Source organism: Haplochromis burtoni, unplaced genomic scaffold (genome assembly GCF_018398535.1).
Source record: "Haplochromis burtoni strain Fernald_Lab_line unplaced genomic scaffold, NCSU_Asbu1 Contig_14, whole genome shotgun sequence".
Taxonomy (NCBI): Eukaryota; Metazoa; Chordata; class Actinopteri; order Cichliformes; family Cichlidae; genus Haplochromis; species Haplochromis burtoni.
In genome coordinates, this window is record NW_024582375.1 from 214,961 (window position 1) to 235,578 (window position 20,618).

The 20,618-nt window shown below is 41.5% G+C and overlaps 1 protein-coding gene across 1 annotated transcript; it reads left to right on the forward strand.

Annotated features, from left to right (window-relative positions):
• The first annotated feature begins 1,372 nt into the window (after positions 1–1,372).
• On the forward strand, positions 1,373–16,827 carry yaf2 (YY1 associated factor 2). The gene is made up of 4 exons (XM_005915579.3): positions 1,373–2,090; positions 2,519–2,644; positions 15,750–15,905; positions 16,154–16,827. Exons 1-4 carry the CDS (start codon positions 2,065–2,067, stop codon positions 16,404–16,406), a joined length of 561 nt encoding a protein of 186 aa, XP_005915641.1. The 5' UTR covers positions 1,373–2,064; the 3' UTR covers positions 16,407–16,827.
• Positions 16,828–20,618: the final 3,791 nt, after the last annotated feature.

The following is a 20,618-nucleotide window of genomic DNA, read 5'->3' on the forward strand; positions in this document are numbered from 1 at the left end:
CATGGAGTTCATTACATCATGGGTTAGAGACCTTGCGCTCCTCCACCTTCCATTTGAGGATGCCCCACAGATGCCAGGCCAGTCAAATACCTTTACCCTCAGTTTATTTAGCAAGGCACTGGTCTTTTTGGAGGTGTATTTGGGATTGTTATCATGTTGGAATACTGTCGTGTGGCCCAGTTTCTGAAGGAAGGGGATCATGCTCTGCTGGAGTATATCACAGTACATGTTGGCATTCATGGTTACCTCAATTAACTGTAGTTCCCCAGTGCCAGCAGCAGTCATGCAGCCCCAAACAATGACATTCCACCACCATGTTTGACTGTAGGCAAGACACACTTTATTTATTTATTTAGAACAGTGCATGTTAATGAACATAAATGTAAAAAAAAATTACACGAATGTCTTTGTACTCCTCACCTGGTTGCCGCCACACATCCTTGACACCATATGAATAATATTTAGTTTGTCTTGGTCTCATAAGGCCACAAATAATCCATGTCCTTAGTCGTCTTGTCTTCAGCAAACTGTTTGCGGGCTTTCTTGTGCCTTATCTTTAGAAAAAGATTCCTTCTGGGACGATAGCCATTTGATGCAGTGTGTATGGTCTGAGGACTGACAGGCTGACCCTCCACACCTTCAACCTCTGCAGCAATGCTGGTAGCACTCATATATCTGTTTTCAAAAGACTACCTTTGGATATGACGCTGAGCATGTGCACTCAACTTCTTTGGTCGACCATGTTGAGGTTTGTTCTGAGTGGAAACTGTGCTGTTAAACTGTATGGTCTTGACCACTGTGTGTTGGCAATAATCTTATAGCCTTGGCCATCTTTATGTAGAGTATCAATTCATTTTTTTCAGATCCTCAGAGAGTTCTTTGCCATCATGTGCCATGTTAGCCTTCCAGTGACCAGTAAGAGAGTGTGAGCACAACAACAAATTCAGCACTTCCAGTTCCTTATTTGCACCTGACACCTTTTAACACTAACACTGTGTGTGTGTGTGTATATAATCAGTATATATATATATATAATATATATATAATATATAATATATATATAATATATATATATAATATATATATAATATATATATAATATATATATATAATATATATGTGTGTGTATGTGTGTTTGTGTGTTGTGTGTGTGTGTTTGTGTGTGTGTGTGTGTGTGCTCTTTTTAAAGCTTAGAAAAGCGGAAACCACTTGCAGTGACCCACACGTTGCATATGTAAATGTAGGAAATAAAATGCTCCGAGTGGGTTTCCGCTGCAATAAAATACCTTGAATATAAAAAGATGTTGGAACCGCTCGCTGGTGCGGCGCTTGGTGGAAATATCTTTTTGATGCCTGCTTGCGTCAGCACGCAAATACAAAGAGGGATTTCCCCCATGTTTGATGCGTCTGCGGCAAACTGGTTTGGCATTAATGCTGTCTGCGCGAAGATGCAGGGATATGAAAGGCACAGCGGCACAGTCTTATTTGAAGGGTATCCAGCATCGCTACAGACGCAGAACATTAGTGGGATTTGTTGCATTTAGGTGCTGTCGGAAAGTGTCGTAATTTAGAGCGGGCAAAATTGAAAAACAACTACATGTGGAAATTATGGCGTCACGAAGAGCACATAGGGTGCTTTTCGAAACATTTTTATTGGAGGTGTGGTTTAATTACTAAAATGTGAATTTGTTAGAGCATTTCATTAGAGGGAAAGACTGCACGTGAAATATTGTATAATGGATTTAGGCGCAGACTTGTATGGTTTTTAGTCATTACTGTCATAGAAAAGCAAAATGGAATCATTATTTAGCACTCTAAATCGACAGAAGGGGGAGCTTACGCAGGGAACGTGAAGGCGGCATTGATTCATCAAGAGGAATGTCAAGCCACGGGAAGTAACCCAGCCTGTGATTGGTCACAGCCCGTCACGTGAGCATTTCCCAAGCGGAGTTTCCACGACAGCTGGAAGCCGAGCGGCACAAGCGCATCGCTTCTCGGCTAAAAAAAATTGAAATAACAAGGCTCCTGGTCGTCTCAGCACCTCCAGATAAACCCCGGTCTGGCATGGGCGACAAGAGGAGTCCGACAAGGTAACGAGCGAATTAGTGCGTGCTGGATATTCAGGGCTAGGGGAGGGGAACGGACATCGGCAAGCGCACGGGGGAAAAAATGGGTTTTCTTTACGGCCCCCCTCCCCTTCTCCCTCCCTCTCTCTCTCATTGCCTCACTCGCTGCTTGTGTGTATGTGCGCGTGCAGACTGTGTGTGTGTGTGCGCGCGCGCGCGGGTGTTAAAACCTCATCGCCAATTACAGTGTCGGATCATAGCGCGCTTTGCAGATGATTTCCTAAATCCTACAGGCTTACACTGATGTTTGCTATCGATAGCCTTCGTGGATGAGTGGTGCCCGAACTCACTCTTGTCTCCTCTCGATCCTTTCCTCTCCCATCTTTTCTTTTCGTTTTTTTCTCCTCTTTTTTTCCTCCTTTTTTTTTTTTCTAAATTTATTGTCTTAAAAGGCCGAAGCGTCAACCGAAGCCCTCCTCCGACGAGGGGTTCTGGGACTGCAGCGTGTGCACGTACAAGAACACGGCAGAGGCTTTTAAGTGCATGATGTGTGATGTCAGGAAGGGGACATCAACAAGGTAAGGATGGATATACATTACCTTTGGTGTGTTTTACATTAGTGGGGCCCCGCTGGGGGTGTGAGGGGTGGGGTGGTGTAGGGTCCTTTGGGAATGGAGGGGCTGGCCATGTTAACTGACAATTGTGTGGATTTTGAACCCTTACTACACAATTCAGAGTAAACATAAACAAAGTATCCTCTTTTTTTCCTCTTTTTTGTGTTATTCAATTTGGTGTGTTTTCTGTGAAAGGAAGATCCGTAAAGTCAGTATGTTTATTTACTAATTGCACCCTTTCACGTCTCCTCTAAGCAGTGCATTAGTCTCCATGTTCCTGCCAGCTGACACTGACCTCAGTGAACTGAGGGAAGAGGGATAGCTTGTTCCTTAAGCACACACATCCATTTCACTGCCCTGCAGATATTTGTAAGAGACCTCTTATAGGCATGCACATGACCTCGCTCACAGGTACTCAAGCGTACAAATGCACAGCACGAAGGTGCGTGCGCGCACACACACAGCTGCCCTCTGTGCCTGTGGCTGCTACTTCCCCCTGACATCAGTGATTTGAAGCAGGAAATGGCTGTTATTCCTCAGTGACACTCATTATCAGGAGGAAAACACAACAAAGAGTGAAGGAGAGGAAGTGTAGCTGTTTAGCTGTGGCTATAGGGAAGCTGTGCATTGTTACATGATCTCCCTCTTTAATGCATCATAATTATCCTCTCCTGCATTAGCGTGACTTTCCCAGTGATTAAACTACAACATAAACAACAATGCTTCAGTGCTCTTGTCAGCTTTGATGCCTTTTCATGAGAGTGTTTCTTCTGTGTGTTACTGAAATGCCCGCGTTTATTTCTCTGTCTTTTTCTGTGTGTGTGTGTGTGGGAGTGCTAGTTGTGAAAAGAGGTTGTCAGAGCAGCTGCCAGACAGACAGCCATAGCTCATTACTATGCAACAGCTTAATCAGCCTGCTGTCATCAGAGACACACACACACACACACACACACACGCTGAGTACAGATGCACTCAACATGCAAATTGTACTCATGACCGCATACATATTTGTTCGCAAATGCACACCCATAAACATGCAGTCAAAGTGCAGAGCTGCTGCTCACAGAGGGAATGAGGAGCAGACATGCTGTTATCATTGGGTCCAGCTTATTGCTACTGAGAGTTGATTGTTTAGAGGACACTCCATTGAGATTGGTGTGTTTGCAGCTTTGCCAAGAACCTGTCTGATTCCTCATGTCACCAAAAGCGTCCTTTGTCTTCCCCATCTGGACTTTTTTTTTTTTCCAAAGTTGGCAAGGACACAAGAGTGAGAATTCCTCACTTGCACCCCTGATACCCAGGCGACAAATTTAGAAAATGTCCGTGAGAAGGTCTTATTTAATGTTAATAACCTTCTGTCTTCCCAACTGCAGTGCTACGCAAATGTTGTAGTAGCATTAGTGCGGTCATGTACCCGCCACACACGTGCATGTGAGCCAAACATGGGCTAATGCTGCAGCAAAATGGCCACACAGGTGGTCGCAGCTGTTAATGACCAAACACAACAGACAAGTGGATTTCTCGGCGAGCAAACCCAAGGTGCTAAAGGGCAAACAACACGCAGAATATGAATGCGGGGCACAGCAAATTCCCTTGCTGGTTGCTAAACAAGCATGACTGAGCTATTGCTGTGGAGTAAATGAATTAATGCTCAGCAGAGGCGTGGAGTGTCCAGTGGTTAGAGGAAGTGTCCTGCAGCCTGAAGGACACAGCCAATGTGAGTTCTGTGGGGATGGCTTAAATCAGCCTGGCAGTAACCTAACACATAAAATGGCACTTTGCTCAACTGGATCTGTGTGGTTTTTGGCAAGGAGTCCAGGCAGTGACTGGTACAAAAAGAGAACGTTTTAGGACGAGGTGGAAATAATTTAGGCTGAGGAGTGTTTGCGTGTTGCCGTCAAGAGGTAAAATAAATGTTTTATGAAGGCAAGCTTTAGCAGATCTTGCCGCCTCAATCCCTGTGATGTCGAGAGATGATCTACTGCAGGGGCCCAAAGCCAGCGGGGCTGATTGAAAGCACGTTGTTGAGGCTGTGAGTTTGAGACTGCAGACAGGGATACATCAGCAGAATTGGTCTCGCTTATCGGAGGAGGTCGAGTAAATGGAAGAGCGAGACACTTTGACAAAGTGGGAACTGGCTGACGTTCTTTTAATTCTGTCGGCAGCTCAAAAACCCGTACTGCGAGGAGGAAGTGAAATTTGGAGGAACAAAAAGTAGGGCCTGCGTTTTTGTAAAGCACAAGAGAAAGTGCACGCTCGCTCAAAACATGATGGAGTCATTTGCGCTGATTAATGTGGAAAAATACAGTGTGTTGCTCTTTACGACAAGCTGCGAGCTTACAACGTTTAATTAGGGCAGACTTGGAGAGCTTTGGGATCACAACGTATCATGCAATCTCATTACTGTACTTCAGAGAACCATTTTATCTTCCCAAAACTCTTTTGACTGAGTCCCACACTTTGAAAACAAGCCTGATCGATCGAAGTGTCTTACACCCCTTTTTCACCTATGCAGTGCCATTGCCCAATTTAGAATCACAGCACCACAAAATTGCTTCTCCCAAAGTTGTCAGTGCTTGTGGGGAGGGGCTGCTGTAACAAATTTACCAATGTTTGGCAGATGTAACCCAACTTCTGCTAGTAATACTGTGTATTGGCTCTCATAGAAAGCACCAGGTTTGGCACAGCATTAGTAGAAAATAGACTGTTTGATAATGTAGTACAAGATCACAGATTTGATTCCTGCATGGTCCCTGAGCAAGGCATTTTAGGGTCTCACATCGTGTCTGTCATGACTTGTCCTGTATTATCCTAATCCTTGAGGAATGCAGTGAAAGCTAAGATTTGTTTCAGCTGTAATTTTCCTTGCTGCTGTTTGGAATAAAAGTCTTAAAATGTCATGTGAAGTGGTGCTGAAAGACAGCTGTTTAACCGAAACATCGTCCTTAGCCAATTTCAGCTGGGTGTAATAGAGCAGTGTGTGACCTTCCCTCACATCCACACCTGCATCTGTTCAATGAGCAGCGCTCCAACAAATCAGAGCTGCTGGGGAAATGCTCCATGTTCAGGAGCCTGTTTGGCAGCATTATATTTCTACATATTTCTCTATTTATGACAGCCACTTCGATCATGCTTCCTATTAGTTAGCTCCTGTTTGTGTTCACCCTCTCACTATGCTTATCTCCTCTTTCTCTTGGCTACTGGCGTTGTGTCTCCCCCTTTCTGTGTCTTCACAGGCATTGAACTTAACCTGGGGCGTCTGTCGGTGACAGAATGACTGATGTGCAGGGTTTTGCCTGCTCCACCTAAACAAGTGCAAACCATTCTGGCTGGTTGGGAGCCTGTCAGCATTTGACTGTGTTTTGTGTGTTTTTAGATGTTGTTTTATCAACCCCCCCCCCCCCCACACACACACACACAAAAGCTCACACTCACAGTTTATGTGCAGTCCACATTACTAAACACTGAGCTCAAAATGTGCATTTGGCTCGAATGTGGCTGATTCACTCACTGTGAAAATCCAGCTCTCGATATGACTAGTTTTAAGTATACATACAATATAGCTTTTTTACAGACTTTATAGACAGTGAGGACAACCCTTTTTGCTATATTGCATTTCTCTGTATAAACAGACAAACTGTGTAACTAGCAAAGAGCAACACACTCGAGTCATGTGTTTCCATTGCAGTTAAGTGCTAAGAATGAAATGGTTTCAGGGTTTGCTTTCATTGTTTTCCTTTGATCCGTAACACTGAGTCATCCCAGGAAAATGTTACGAAATGCATCCAGGTATTTTTGGTTGTGTGCATCCTTTGAGTTCAGAATAGCCGTTGGATCACAAGTGACTAAGTCAGATGAGATCATTAGAACAGGCATCAACAGATGAGCACAGCTTTATGAGCTGGTATTCATACAAGTATGATGACTGGCTGTAAATTGAATTTTTAACTTGGCGTATGAAACACTATATAGCAACAATCAATGTCTTGTAATCCCATTTGAATGATTACTTCCTCTAATAAGTGACACAGTTGGCTCAGCTGTGTGGGTTACTGGTATTAGTGCTTACATAGCATACAAACACCGAGTGCACACCACGGACAATGAAGCTGGCTGTTATCACGTCACTGTGGCTCAAGATTATGGCTACGTGATAAGCCTGTAATTACTGCGGTGACACTGATGCATGACATACTGCTCTGTGTGTTTGTGCAGGCAGGCGTTTGTGTGAGAGGACAATGTAGCGTAGTGTGGCTAGCAGGCTGGAGAAGGTGTCATAAACCACAGGACGTGGAGGGCCATCTGTCTCCCTCTCTGTTCCACACACACGAACACACACACAGTGGTAGCATGTACTGGCAGGGAAAGACATTAATCATCAGGTTTGGAGGAGCTCCCAGGAGCAGCATACAACCTGCTGATAGAAAATCTGAAACACACACCTACACCTGGATTGAGTGTTCAACAGGGCATAAAATAAGCTATATGACAATGATCTCACAATCATCACAGAACAGCGAGATGAAAGTTGTTTATAGGAGCACGCTCTGATGCTTATTTGCAGTCCATCAGCTGTCCTGTTGGCTGTTTGCTCATCACATTGTGTACCCGATAAATGACAGCACGCAGTCCAAACATCTGCAGAATTCTGTACTGTGTTTTGGGAGCCACTCATTAGAAGTTGAATATTTTAACAAAACAAATCTATATAGAGCACAATCCTGAAACACAAGCTCGACGCCTTGTTTTGCTTGTGACTCACTCTGCCATAGGCTGAACATGCACTGCATAGCCACTAAAAAGTGATGGCACATGTGCTCTGCTGATGGTTTGCATATACCATCAGCAGATGGTATATGTACCTGGTGATTAATTTACCAGTCATTTAAATGAGAGAAAAAATTAGACTGGTCAAGTCGTCTAACATACAGAAACCCTTCGCAAAACATTTAAAACTGAGTGCTTGAAATGGATAAAGCTAACATTGGCCTAACAAATATTGCATGTGTATTTTAAGAGTTATATGAAACAGTTATTAGTCATGTTCGTCATTAATCAAATCGCGTTTCAAATTTTTCTGAAATGCGCAGGACTTTTCTTTTTTTTTACATTCTGGTTATACATCGCTTTGGTTGCTTGGTTGTATAGTCGCACACATCCCTAGCTTATGATGTATGGCGATAATACAAATAGCCCGAACCACTGAGTGTTTGACACTTCCACTTCCAATTGATATTTAGGATACTGGACTCTGATAGGATTTAGATTGATAGTTGACAGGGATATTTTTGGAACGCATATTGATAGATAAGTTCCCGAAACGATACTAGCAATAACTTAAAATACATCGTCACAAAGCTGGAACCAAGTTTTTAGTTTAGAGCCTCGGCAGTTCCCTTGCTCGTGTTTCTTTATTTATATAATGAAAAAATATTTTTGGACTTGTCAGAGATTCAAAGAATATTATATTTTTCGCAGACATTTTTCACCATTGCTGTACTTTCAGGCACTGTTAATCAAAAAGAATCCACAGATAAATCTACAAGTGAAATAATTGTTTACTCCATATCTGCCCACCGTTGGGTTGAGTAGGGTTATATTTCAAGAAAACTTGCAATAACAACATTTTCAACGATATAGAAAAAAATATTCTGAACATTTTATCAATACTTGCAGGCAGCAGAATTTATTAGTGCAACAAAAATGAAGCTGTTTCGCAGTGAGCTACTGTTATTGATGACAGACTTCTTAATTCGAAATACTGAAACAACATCCCAGGAGAATTATAGTGCAAAAGCACGGCATTATATCAACTGCCACAGCATACCAAATGTAAGCATACAAGTAATAACAAAGTAGCTTAACCTTGTAACTTGTAAGGAGCTTGCTAATATTGTCATATAATAAAACAGAAAATATTTTTCAATCTGGGATTTTGTATCTCTAGTTGAGCTTTTTAACCAGCTGCTTAAAGCCCTGCTTTGCCATATACCATGGAACCACATTAATAATTTCCATCTACCGTTTGCTCTTCCTGTCATATGGAGTGCTGATAGTGAATGCAGTTAGTGATGCTTGGTTGAGTCATTTGCTTACTTTTGGGTCGCGCATCACCAGCTGCTAGTATTTCCTCCTTCGTAGCCTGGTTGAACTACACAACCAGGCTACGAAGCCTCAGGTCGCCTCAAGTGGCAAAACAAGAACATTTTTTCTGTATAGATTTACAAAGTCTTGTGCTTTGTTGAAGGTTGTTAAAGTATCACTTTTAGTTACTAGGGCTGCCACAATTAGTCGACTAGTCACGATTACGTCGACTATCAAAATTGTCGACGACTAATTTAATAGTCGACGCATCGTTTGAAGCTTTGTAAGAGCCCAAAAGACGCAGGAATAAGTAGTAGGATTTAAGAGTGTAATAACGGACTGAAACAGAAAATGGCAGCACTGCATGTACAAGGATGCCAGTTGCCGTTAAACACCAAAGAAGAAGAAACTGTGTCCCAGAATTCATAGCGCAGCCCATCGTGGCCCTGCTCAGTTTCCAACAATGGCGGCAGCTGGTTAGTTTTAATATTACTGTTATTATTCTTTCTGGGTCACAAAATAAACGTTTAACATATTTTCAGGCGAGAATGTGGCTGTGTAAACTTCAAATATCTGCTCAGTTTATCAAGACACCACATATTTTCAAAAGCGCGCCGACTTTTTCAGAGGCGTCTTGTTACCCACCAGCTCGATAGTTAGCCGGGGGCAAGGCTCACTAGAGCCGGTGAGAACACCGGACTCCCAGCAAATCGTTTTCAAACCCACCACCGTCTTTCGCTACATGATATATAAGTCACTCAGATAACTTAAAAATGTTATAGTTTGGCTTTTTTTTTTAAGTATTTTTTTTGTTCCTGAGTAAATCGGTTTGGCTGAGATTAAAGTTATAGTTTTTACACAGCTGAATAAACATCAAGCAGACAACTGATTATCAGAAGTGTGAGATGCTTGAGAATATACTCCGGTGTCATGTTATATTTTAGATAGCAAGGAGCAGACGGCTGGGTTTATTAAACTTCACCGAAACAATCTGCAAATTTCATTAAAATTTAATAAACTATCATCTTGTCTTTATTTTTAGTTAGCACATACCTTAAACACTTAAAGCTGTAAGCTAATAATAGTTATATAAGAGCAGATGCATGCTGGTGCAATAAGCGGTATGTTTTACGTTAAATGGATGCATGATCTGATTAGTCGACTAATCGCAAAAATAATCGCCGCCTAGTCGACTATCAAAATAATCGTTTGTGGCAGCCCTATTAGTTACTAAATCACCATCAGAGGTTGACACACCACTCTTCCTCTCAGACATGTCTGGGTTTCTCTCACTGTTGTGTGTTGGGAACGTAAAGGCATGTTGCTATAGCAATGATATTGTGATATTATTTTATATCGCATAAAAAATTTATATTGGTATTATTGCAGATGGCATGATACGGCACAGCCCTGCTTATGAAATGTTGCTGTTTCATTGTTCTCTCAGTGTAGCAACTCTGTGGTATGATGTGCATTCCACTGAGGTCACATTTAATCACATGAAACCACCTGGGGCCATATACAGTTTGAGTTCCAGCAAACAAGAAACGAGTAGTTATTCAAAACTGTTAAAGGTGATTCTGTGTGAAGGAGTTTAATACCAATCGTTGCCTTTGTTCTGCTAAGATGTGTTAAATGATTAGTGCTCTTAAACACTATCCATGTTGTTTCAGCAGTACTGGTGATAACCCAGTTGTCCATTGTGGCAGAAAATAGAAGTTAATTAGAAAAAATTATGCCAGCTTATGACTTGCTGACATCAGAGTTTTTCTCCCATTTTTGAATCCTTGTGTGATATTTTCTTAAGCCCAGGGCAGCAGTGAACGAGTGGGAGGTCACCGAGTGCATCAGGAGGAGGGAGGGGAAAAAAAGTGAGAGGATAGAGGAGCGTGAGCACGATAGATGCTGTGTGTGTGTGCGCGCGCGACATATTTGGAAAAGGGTCAGCTAGAGTTCCCTTGTCACTGAAGTAAGCATAAGGGATCAGTGGCAACATTTTTTTTTCAGCTCAGTTTCTGCAGAATAAACTAACTTTGCCTTCAATTCACGATTAAACTTTAAGGTTGTGAGATTGAGAGCGAGGTTTGTGTTTATTTTGTTTCACACAAGAGAGGCCAAAAAAGAAAAAGAACATCTGTATCAACAAGAAACACAACAACATAAACTACAATACAGTACATTCATCTGCAGATATTTCTTTCTTTTTTTATTTTAAAACCGCCTTAACGAGTTGAAAAAGTTAGAACTTGTGTTACCCTTACAAAAAAAAAAAAAGCTTTTCAGATCTGTGCTGGCATTGTTGTGGATTGTGTGCTGTGACATCGCCGTGAAGTCAAGTCCTTTTGCCCAGAAATGTTTTATCGACTTACAGAATGGATGACTATACATCTCTCTCTCTTTTGTCCTGTTGTTGTTATTGTGTTAGTGTTAGTAAAGACTGCACAGTTACACTGAAAAAGGACATAAAGATGGCAGGACTAGCCTTCTTGGCTGTCAAAAGAATGATTTTGTTAACTGGAAGATTCAAAGTCTTTCTCAAGGAAACTTGGCTTCTTGAAGTTTCAGACTTTCCTGGCTGTGATTGAATAAGGCCTTAGTCACACAGACGTAGAGACCGCTTAGGAACCATCTGTCAGTCACCAGTCGTGAGGGGAAAAATGTGTATTCCTGGACTACTTGTGAGTGTTGTTGGACATTGCTCCTAGCCGGTGTTAAATCGATTACTAAAGCTCCAGTCACACAGGCTTGGAAACCAGTCAGTGACCCCCCTGGAAACTATCACTAGAGAAAAGTGTGTATTATGGGACCGTTTGGCAAGTGGTTTCTTTAGGTTTTGAAATTGGTTACAAAGACCTCGTTGTGATTGCTTCGGTTGTTAGCAGGTTGCCACGGTTTTCCATAGTTTGTATCGAAGATGCCGACTTGTCTGCAAACACTCGCCAACTACTTACCAAGTAAAGTGCAATGCAAACTGGAAACGGGAACCTTTAAGGGAAAACTTGTGCCTTTTGAAACATGTTGGTTGCAATAGTAATGACCAAGTTATTCCTCGAAGGAAAATTAATGTTACACATTTCTGTTTTGTGATGCGCTTTTTCAAGTTTCAGTGTTTGCATACCACAGTAATCTGTTTTCACCCAGTGTCAGTCAGCAGCCACTCGTTAACTAGTTGTGGAATATACATTTTCCTTAGCAACCAGCACTTGCTGGTCAGGGGGTTGCTGACTCTAGCCCACTATAGGACAGGATGACCGAGGCCTTAGAAAGCTAGGTTAGAAGGCTATGTCTATAAATTTTAATTGTGAATCCCACATACATGCTAATAAGTACCAACCAGTAAAGTAGGAACAAATTAGGTTTGGAACTGTTTTTAATCATTGCTTATCTGAGTATAAAATATTATTATTAGTTATTAGTAATAGTATTAGTTCAAGTTGACCCCCTATTGGTCATTTGTTTAACATAGTGTTGCACTCATGTTCTACAAATAAAACATTGCAGAAGGAGAACCTGTGAAAAAGAACAAGTGAAGGCAAAGATAATAAATGTAACAATAAACTGGCTGATCACTTTCTGTGAATTGAAACCAAGGCTTTGTGTGTTTGCTGTACTCTCCTCTTTGAAGGAAATACAATTTGCTATGTTTAAGCCTCCCCCTGTAATGTCCTAATTTCCCATTGTGGGACTCCATTAGCTGTAGCAGAATGAGTGAAGCAGATATCGACAGGAACAGAGGTTCCAACACGCAGTATTAATGTCTGAAAGAATAGACCGTTACGTTCGGGACAGAAATTATTTTGGAATCAATACACATACATACACAAACCCACACTCGGTGCCCAAAGGGAGGCTAGCAGTGAGGGCCTAAGTGCAGAGATAAACACCATTTGATTGGGTTAACAGAGGCAGCTCTGTTTAGACCTGCCGCTTTGCCTCCCCATAATATTGGGTTGTCTATCTCCTCTTTCACCTCCTGGTTATTGAGCTGGTTCTATTAGTGAGAATCAACTCCACTGTAATACATGGAGGGAGGTTGGCTGTATGTATTTAGACGTGGCCTCACTTGCTCTCTGGCACATCCAGGCTTTCAATCTAAAACATTTTAGGCTGAGGGGAGATTACATTTCAAGCAAAACCATCACTCACTCACTGCATTAATGAGAGGAGGAATTAATTACTTGCATACAGTAAATCACACAAAGTGCACAATGACGTTCTAAACTAAATTCATCAAACAAAAGCCTAAGGATGTTATGAATGACGCAGCCAGATGAGTTTTTAGTTCTGGAAGCTGATAACGTTTGTCCTGAGGGCGGGAGAGCTGATCCTTTTGTGACCGTTGCTGTTTTGTGTGTATGTGTGTACATTCAGACCACCAGATGCTGTTTAGTTGCTGTAGGACTATTAAACAAAAAGATGTCAAGGAGAGCAGCAAATTACTCGAACTAGGAACAGAGGACTCTGAGAGGCCTTTGTCTTTATTTAAAAAGGAGTCAGCACTTCTGCAGCATCTTGCTGACAAGACAGACATATTAGAGAATCTCTACATCTCCTCCCTATTAGACAGTTATGTAGGCCAAGAGACCCATTTGCATTTTACTTTAGACTTGCTAGCATCACTGCAAGTTATGTGAAGGCAGTGAAAGCTAAGTTTAAAAAAAAATGTCTGTGGGAGAGAGTCTTTGAAGCTTGGCCCCAATTTAGGTCATCCCAGAATTGCTCAACAACATCTTTGCCCTCAGAAAAAGACAGGAGCTTCTGTGTATGTATATCCTTGTGGAATTTGAGGTAGAAAAACCTTTAACTGAGGCTAAATGGGCCACCAGGGCTCACTTTGGAAAAAATGTGCAACTATTTTTTGCACAACAAGTCACAGTGGTCAAACTAATCTGGGATCAGGTGTCATACACTTGAAAGACACTGTAAAGTTGTATTAGAAGTTCTAATGGAATTCTTTGTTTTTCTTTTCTTTTTTTAAAATGAAATTTCATGAAGCTAATATTTTGTAATTGCAGCACATCTTAAATGTAATAAGGCACAGGTTAGTCCACATGAGAAAAATACCATAAGGTAATCAGCATTTTCAACTTTCCAGTGCTACTAACCACAAATCTGTGACATATAGAATCGGAGAGCAATAAGTAAATACCCCCTGGAGCCTGTAGGTGAATGCTGTGAAGGTGATGAAACGGCCCACAGCAATGCAGGGGAGCAGCGGCACTGACAAGTCACCCCTGAAATACTACAGGCAACATCACGTGCTGGCTCTGACACAGCCACCGGAGCTAATCATTGTGACTCATGATAAATTCTACCAAATCTACTTTATTTCAGAAGCATTCATAGACACAACAAAATATCTTCAAATGAAACAGTAACTGGAGCTTTTTTTAAGCTCTTTGTGACACAATTAACCTGTGCAAAATTGAATAAATGAAACCTCAACCACTGACACACTTGACATCATATAGTCCAATAAGCCAGCATCAGTCATTATGACAAATATTGCATGTTACCAATCTGTAGCTATTGTTCTGCTTAGGGTTTAATGTTAAAAATATAATTATACATGCTATGCTTTAATGTACATCACTGGATGCTGTTGCACTGTATATAAAAGCAAACATACATTTTCTTCTAGAATCGCTTTTGTTTTCTAAACAACATGCAGTGTAGTATATGGACATGCATGCATTCATACTGTATGTAATTCATTTGTGTGTGCATGCAATTAATAAAGGCACTAGATGTGTAGACCGCCCCAACAGATGGCCTTTTCAGCACACTTCCCTCTCAGGCTAGGGCTCTTGGCAAGCTCCAAAATACACACACATACAAAGTCCTGCTCAGAAATACGATCACAGTCCTAATGCATGCTCCTGTAGCCAACCAGTTGCATAATACATTATTTCTGAGACATTACACCCTCATGAAAGATGGAGGTATGAATGTGAGGAGGACCATTTAATATCACATTGGCTCTGTCTTCAGCGATTTGTGGAACCTGTGTGTGAAGGTATATTATCCATGCTTCTCAGGAACGTCCCCTCACATCAACAACTCGGCACTTGCTTTGCATCGAGAACAAACTACAGTTAAGTTATTCTATTTTAAGTCCCAAAAAATGGTGCCCAGTTCTTGAAAGGCCACAATGAAAAGCATAATTGTACTTGAGCAGACATGGAGGGCGTATTCACATCATCGCAGCTAATGCCGTGCACAGACAAGTATCATCACTGCAGTGTACATAAAGCATTTAAAGCGATTACTGGTTAACAATGACTGCATGTTCAACATAAGAGCGGGGGGATCATGGACGGTGTCATTCTGTCTTACAGACGCCTACCTGAGTAAAGAATGTGTGGCGAACACACCCATTAATATCAAAGCAGGATTTTACATTGTAGCTGTGGCTACAATGTAGCTTGCCATCACCAGTGTGTGAATGGGTGGATGACTGAATGTAGTGTAAAGCGCTTTGGGATCCTTAGGGACTAAGTAAAGCGCTATACAAATACAGACCATTTACCATGTTGTAGTCAGTTAGGCTTACTTTTGAATGTCACTGCAACTAACTATTATTTCCGCAGATGATTAATCTGCTAAATATTTTATATTCAGTATGTTTTGCACACTTCTAATTCCTACTGCACCTGTGTATTTACCACAACTGATCTTGTCTTGTGAGTGCTAAAAACAAGCCTGCACAGGTACACTCCACATCTCACAGATGGCTGAACTCCGGGTTTTATTTTAAATGCACTCAGCGTGTGTTGCCAGTGTTAAGAGCACTTGAGCAGCACCATCCTAACCAGCACTGGCAGTGATCATTGGCTCTTGATTATAGTGGTAGGCTAGCACAAAGCCATGTGTTCATTGTGCTTTTCCCTCTCATTAATCTGCCGCTCTCCGTCTCTCCCTTTGTCTCTCCCTCTCTGTCTTTCTCCCTTCATCCCCTTTTCAACACTCCTCCCTCCTGGATCAGGAAGCCACGTCCCGTATCCCAGCTAGTTTCTCAGCAGCAGGTAACGCAGCAGTTTGTGCTGCCCTCACAGCCCAAAAAGGAAAAGAAGGAGAGAGTCGAGAAGGAGAAGAGCGACAGAGAGCCGCCGCTTAAGAAGAACAGCCACAAGAAGATGAGGTAAGCGAGCTGATGCCAGGTTGGCGGAGTCAGATATTAGAGGGATTCATGAATAAACATGGAAAAGTGCAAAAACTGTTTATGTTGCCACCTGGAGTTAGGCTGTCATGTTTCATAAAGAATTTCAGGAAGTGGGAAGTGGGAGACACCAGGAGTATATTTCAAAGCAGCACCAGGAAGACTCTCTTTATGCAGGATTTTTAAAAATAGCCTTGTATGCTTAATGGTCTTTTCCACTCACTCATCAGGCCAAGACTAAAAAACATCGATCGCAGCAGCGCCCAGCACTTGGAGGTGACGGTTGGGGACCTGACAGTCATCATAACGGACTTTAAGGAGAAGGCCAAGCCCTCAGCCACCTCGGCCACTTCCTCCAGCTCCGTGTCATCGGCCGACCACCACAGCCAGAACGGCTCTAGCTCAGAAAACACAGAGAAGGGCCTTTCCCGCTCTTCCTCACCCAGAGGAGAGGGGAGCTCGGTCAACGGAGAGTCTCACTGAGTCAGCCTCCTTGAAACCTTTCCCTCCACCCCGCCTCCATCAAGGTCTCATCTGCAAGTCCACAAGTCACTAGAGGAGTATCCTGCCTCTACATTAGAGCTGCACGATAATGAATAAAACTTTTCTTTTTCTCTTGTTTGTTTTTTTTTCTTTAAAATTTTTTGTTTTTATTAGAAATTTTTTTGCTGCAAGGACACATCAGATTTGGCGAGTTTGATCAGTTAGCGGATTTTCTACAGCAGTGGAATTGTGCATTTAGAAAGCAATACGACTTTTGCTAAATCTTGGAAGGGTTTTAGTAGTCTACTTGGTAAGTTGGAATTATTTTTTGTGTAGTTGTAAGTAAGCAGCACACTGTCTAAAAGCTTGCTCCTGGAATATTTACTCACAGACTGATGAGGAACTTCTTCAGAACTGACAGGAGAAACAAAGTTTTGGATAGAGTGCTGGATCCTCATGCTTTAGGTTTTCCTCCACGTGCACCTAACCTCCATGATTTGTCTTTTTTCCCTATGAAATGTGGATCCCTGTCCTTGCTTTCATCTTCATAATCATCATCAACATCAGTGGAAGGCAGAGGGACTTTTTCTTTCCCCGTGTGGAATATTCTGCCTCTGCCTGAACTCGTTACCTACCTGTTATAAACCCGAACATCAGTGTCCCCACACTGAACCTTTAACCTGATCTTGATACTCTTAAGCTTCCCCTGTTAGACTGCCTCTGCTGTAATGATTTTCTTTTTTAAACACAGCACAGTGGTGGCACTCCCTCTGCCACTTTTTGTTGTTTTTTTTGTTGTTTTTTTTTTTGTTGATTTTGCATAGTGATTGAAGCCCATTGGTTACTGAAAGTCCGTTATATCCCCTGGCAGGAAGACACAGTATGAAGGAAAATCCTGTCTTTAAGTTTGTGCCACAGTCAGCAATAGAATAGAATCGAATCTGTCCCACTGACGGTTACAGCGAGGACAGTGTTGGCTCTGTTACATCTGGCTGACATGGTTTGGGTGCAGTTGTCTGATTAGAAGAAAAGGTCAGGGAGAACAAGTGCAAAGATGTCACCTTTATCTTGTGATGAACCATTTCTCTGATGGGAGCGTACTCTTCTGGCATGAGTGCCTCCATTGTAGAGCACTGAATTAATTTGTTATGAAAATGATCAGAATCCTATTCCGTGACCTTCACAATCACCATGCCTGAAATTTTCTGAACATGTATATAGGAGATTTCACCATTTTCAAATAACCAAGGGAGCAAATACCTTGGAGAATTCTGCCCAGGTGCACTGAAGCTGTTCTAGACATATGTGATCATAAAAAAAAGTTTATTATGGCTTTCTTTGTCCTTTAATTAGTCACCCTTACCTAACTTTCAAATGCAATCAGCTGGTCTTTGTGTCATTCAATTCAGGCAGTAGCTACCACAAACCTGAACTTGTATTAAGTGATCTTTTTATATATAAACACACTACTAAGTAATTTTAGCATACATGTACCCCAGCTGCCAATTTTGTTCTATGTTACCTTGCAAACCTCTACTTAGTAATGCCAGTTCCCAGGAAGGTTGATGGCACACAAAGCAGCCTTTAAATGCCAGCTTCCTAGTACAAAATCCATGTAACGTATTATTGCTCCCAGTGTAAGAACAGTGCAGGTCATTTTTTTTGGGTCAGTTCACCACAAGTCAGCAGGCATCATGTATTCTGCCCAGACAGCAACCTCATGTTCAATTGTGAGCTAGACTTTCATGTGGAAAACTGACTACAGATATTTATCAGTTCTGCAACATCATATATCTTTTATGTTTGTATTTTTATGACCTTTACATAAATGATGCCTACACCAACCACCTATTGTCACAGTGATTGGTAGCAGCAGACCATATCTGGGCTACGAGACGAATAAAAATTGGACTCTTGTTGCTCAAATTTACCAATCCAAGTAAAGGCCTTCGCTGCTTAGTATACATCTGCAAGATGAATAAACTACTGACAGAGCTAAAATCAATAGAATCTGTGCTCTGATTCATTGAGTTGATATATATTTTTGCCCTCTAGCTATTAAAAAAATCACTTAATGCAGCATGTAGAATTATGCAGGCTTCTTCCAGATTAAAGTCGGCGTGAATCTTTGCTGTTTTTTTGTTTTTGTTTTTCACATCGTGGCTACATAAAGTAAACAAATCCTGTCCCGAGTCACTGACTTCCTTTTGGATCACGCCGATCACATGAACCCACAGACCGATGTACACTCAGCATGCTGCCTTACAAGATGCACATCGTCAGTTTGAAGCTTTTATTTGCTGTGCTTTTATTTTCTTTAAGATCTGTTCCAAACCAGGTTGATCCTGTGTGTCACTGGGACATTGTCAGCTAAACACAGTAGATGGTAAAGCTGTAAGTGACACCTGTGTTCGCCTGTTAATCTCTGCTTCAACTTCTTCACCTCCACACTTAAGCCCGACGCTCTTCCCCGCAGTCGGACACTCGCGAGTAGATGTATACGAGTCTCAGGAAGCGCAGTTTGCTCACTCACGTGCTGTTCAGCATCCCAGTGGAGAACCAGAGGATGCTGATGTTGCTCCGCAGCTACCCTTTGGATGCAGCGTTGTACTTGTACAATGGGGGAAAATGAGTTGTGGACTTGCACTTTTACAAGCTGTATGAGTGATGTCTTGCAGTGTGATGGACTTTATTTAACTGACGTAGCAAAAAAGGAAAAAAAAGAAAAGAGGGGAAAAAAAGGCAGAGCTTTAGAGTATTCAAAACTCCCAGCAGAACAACTATAGATCAACCTAACTACACACAATAACTTATAAAACATGTAGAATAATTAAACAGATGAAATAGATATTTCTAAACTATTGTACTACAATGTTTTGATGTGGTTGTATTATCCATCATACCAGTGTTATTGTTGAGATTTTTACTCACTATTTTAGAGCGCATTCTGAGAACTGTCATGGCATGATGATACTAAGGTCTTGGTATATTGTGGGAAAGGTTATGTCTCTTAGTTTGTTAGTATTTGTTTCAGTGTGTCGGGAGTGTCTCCTCTTAGGTTCGCTACTCTAGCTGGGACTAGGCGTGTGAGCCCGGGGAGAGCTGCTCTGATGAACATTTGCTCCTTGTGGCAACAATGGAACACTTTAAATGTGTTAGTGTCACTTATTGATATAGTTTTTTGATTTTTTTTTTTTTTGTTGCCATGCTCATTTGTTTTAAAATGTGTGAACTTGTTTATTACATGTCTGAATAAGAAAATTACAAAATTCAAACACACAAAAAAGCTGCTTTCTTGTGTACACAGCTCTCATTTGTCACTTTGTTGCATGCAGGCAAAGGCATGTTGGGGCTTGCCTTAGCACTCAATATTGTAGTCCTGCACTTTTAATTTGAAAATTCAAATCAAGACTTAAATATTAAACAACCAGCAGCTCTGATGTTGTTATATACATCAGATAAGTGACCTTTTATGTCCCTTAATGAAAATGCAATTGAAGTTCAGGGTTGTCAGTTGCAACCACATCACTAAGGATGATTTGTCACTTAAAGCCACACTGAATCAAAGACACTGAATGAGTCTTTTCAGAGGTGAGACCCGTGGAAAGTTGCTGCAGACAAGGGCTGGAGGGGGAGGGATGGGGGAGAACTCTGCTATTCGCTCCCACCCTTCCCCCAAATGAGGGTCTCGACCTCCTGCTTCTGTTAAGCAAGTTGCAACACTAAACACACAAAACATAGATAAGATAAGGAAGTTTGTTGCTGCCGCCTTCAAAATAAAAGTGTAAAGACAGCCACGACCTGTTTCGGAGCATCAAAGCACAGAAAGTGAAACAGCATAAGAAGAAAAGTATAACTTGTAGACTTGCAAGTACATTTGTCCAGTTTTTAGTGTCAAAATCGGCTGTGATGCACACTCAACATAGTGTAAGTTTTTCAACTTAAATTGTTTTCCAAGAGGTCTTATTAGCCATGCTTTCAAGTTAGTTATTTAAACATGAATAAATAAAAATATTGATTGCCTTTTAGTTAAGCAAGATTCTGACAATAAGCTACTGTGTCCAAGCTGAAGAATGTCATTTTATTGGACATAAAGATAAACTGTGCTCTGAATTGTTCTTTGTGTTCGTCAAGATGGCTCTGCCCATTTCCACATTTTTCTAAGTGTATTTAAAAAAAGAAAATACGCAGGTTAGATCAGATAAATCCATA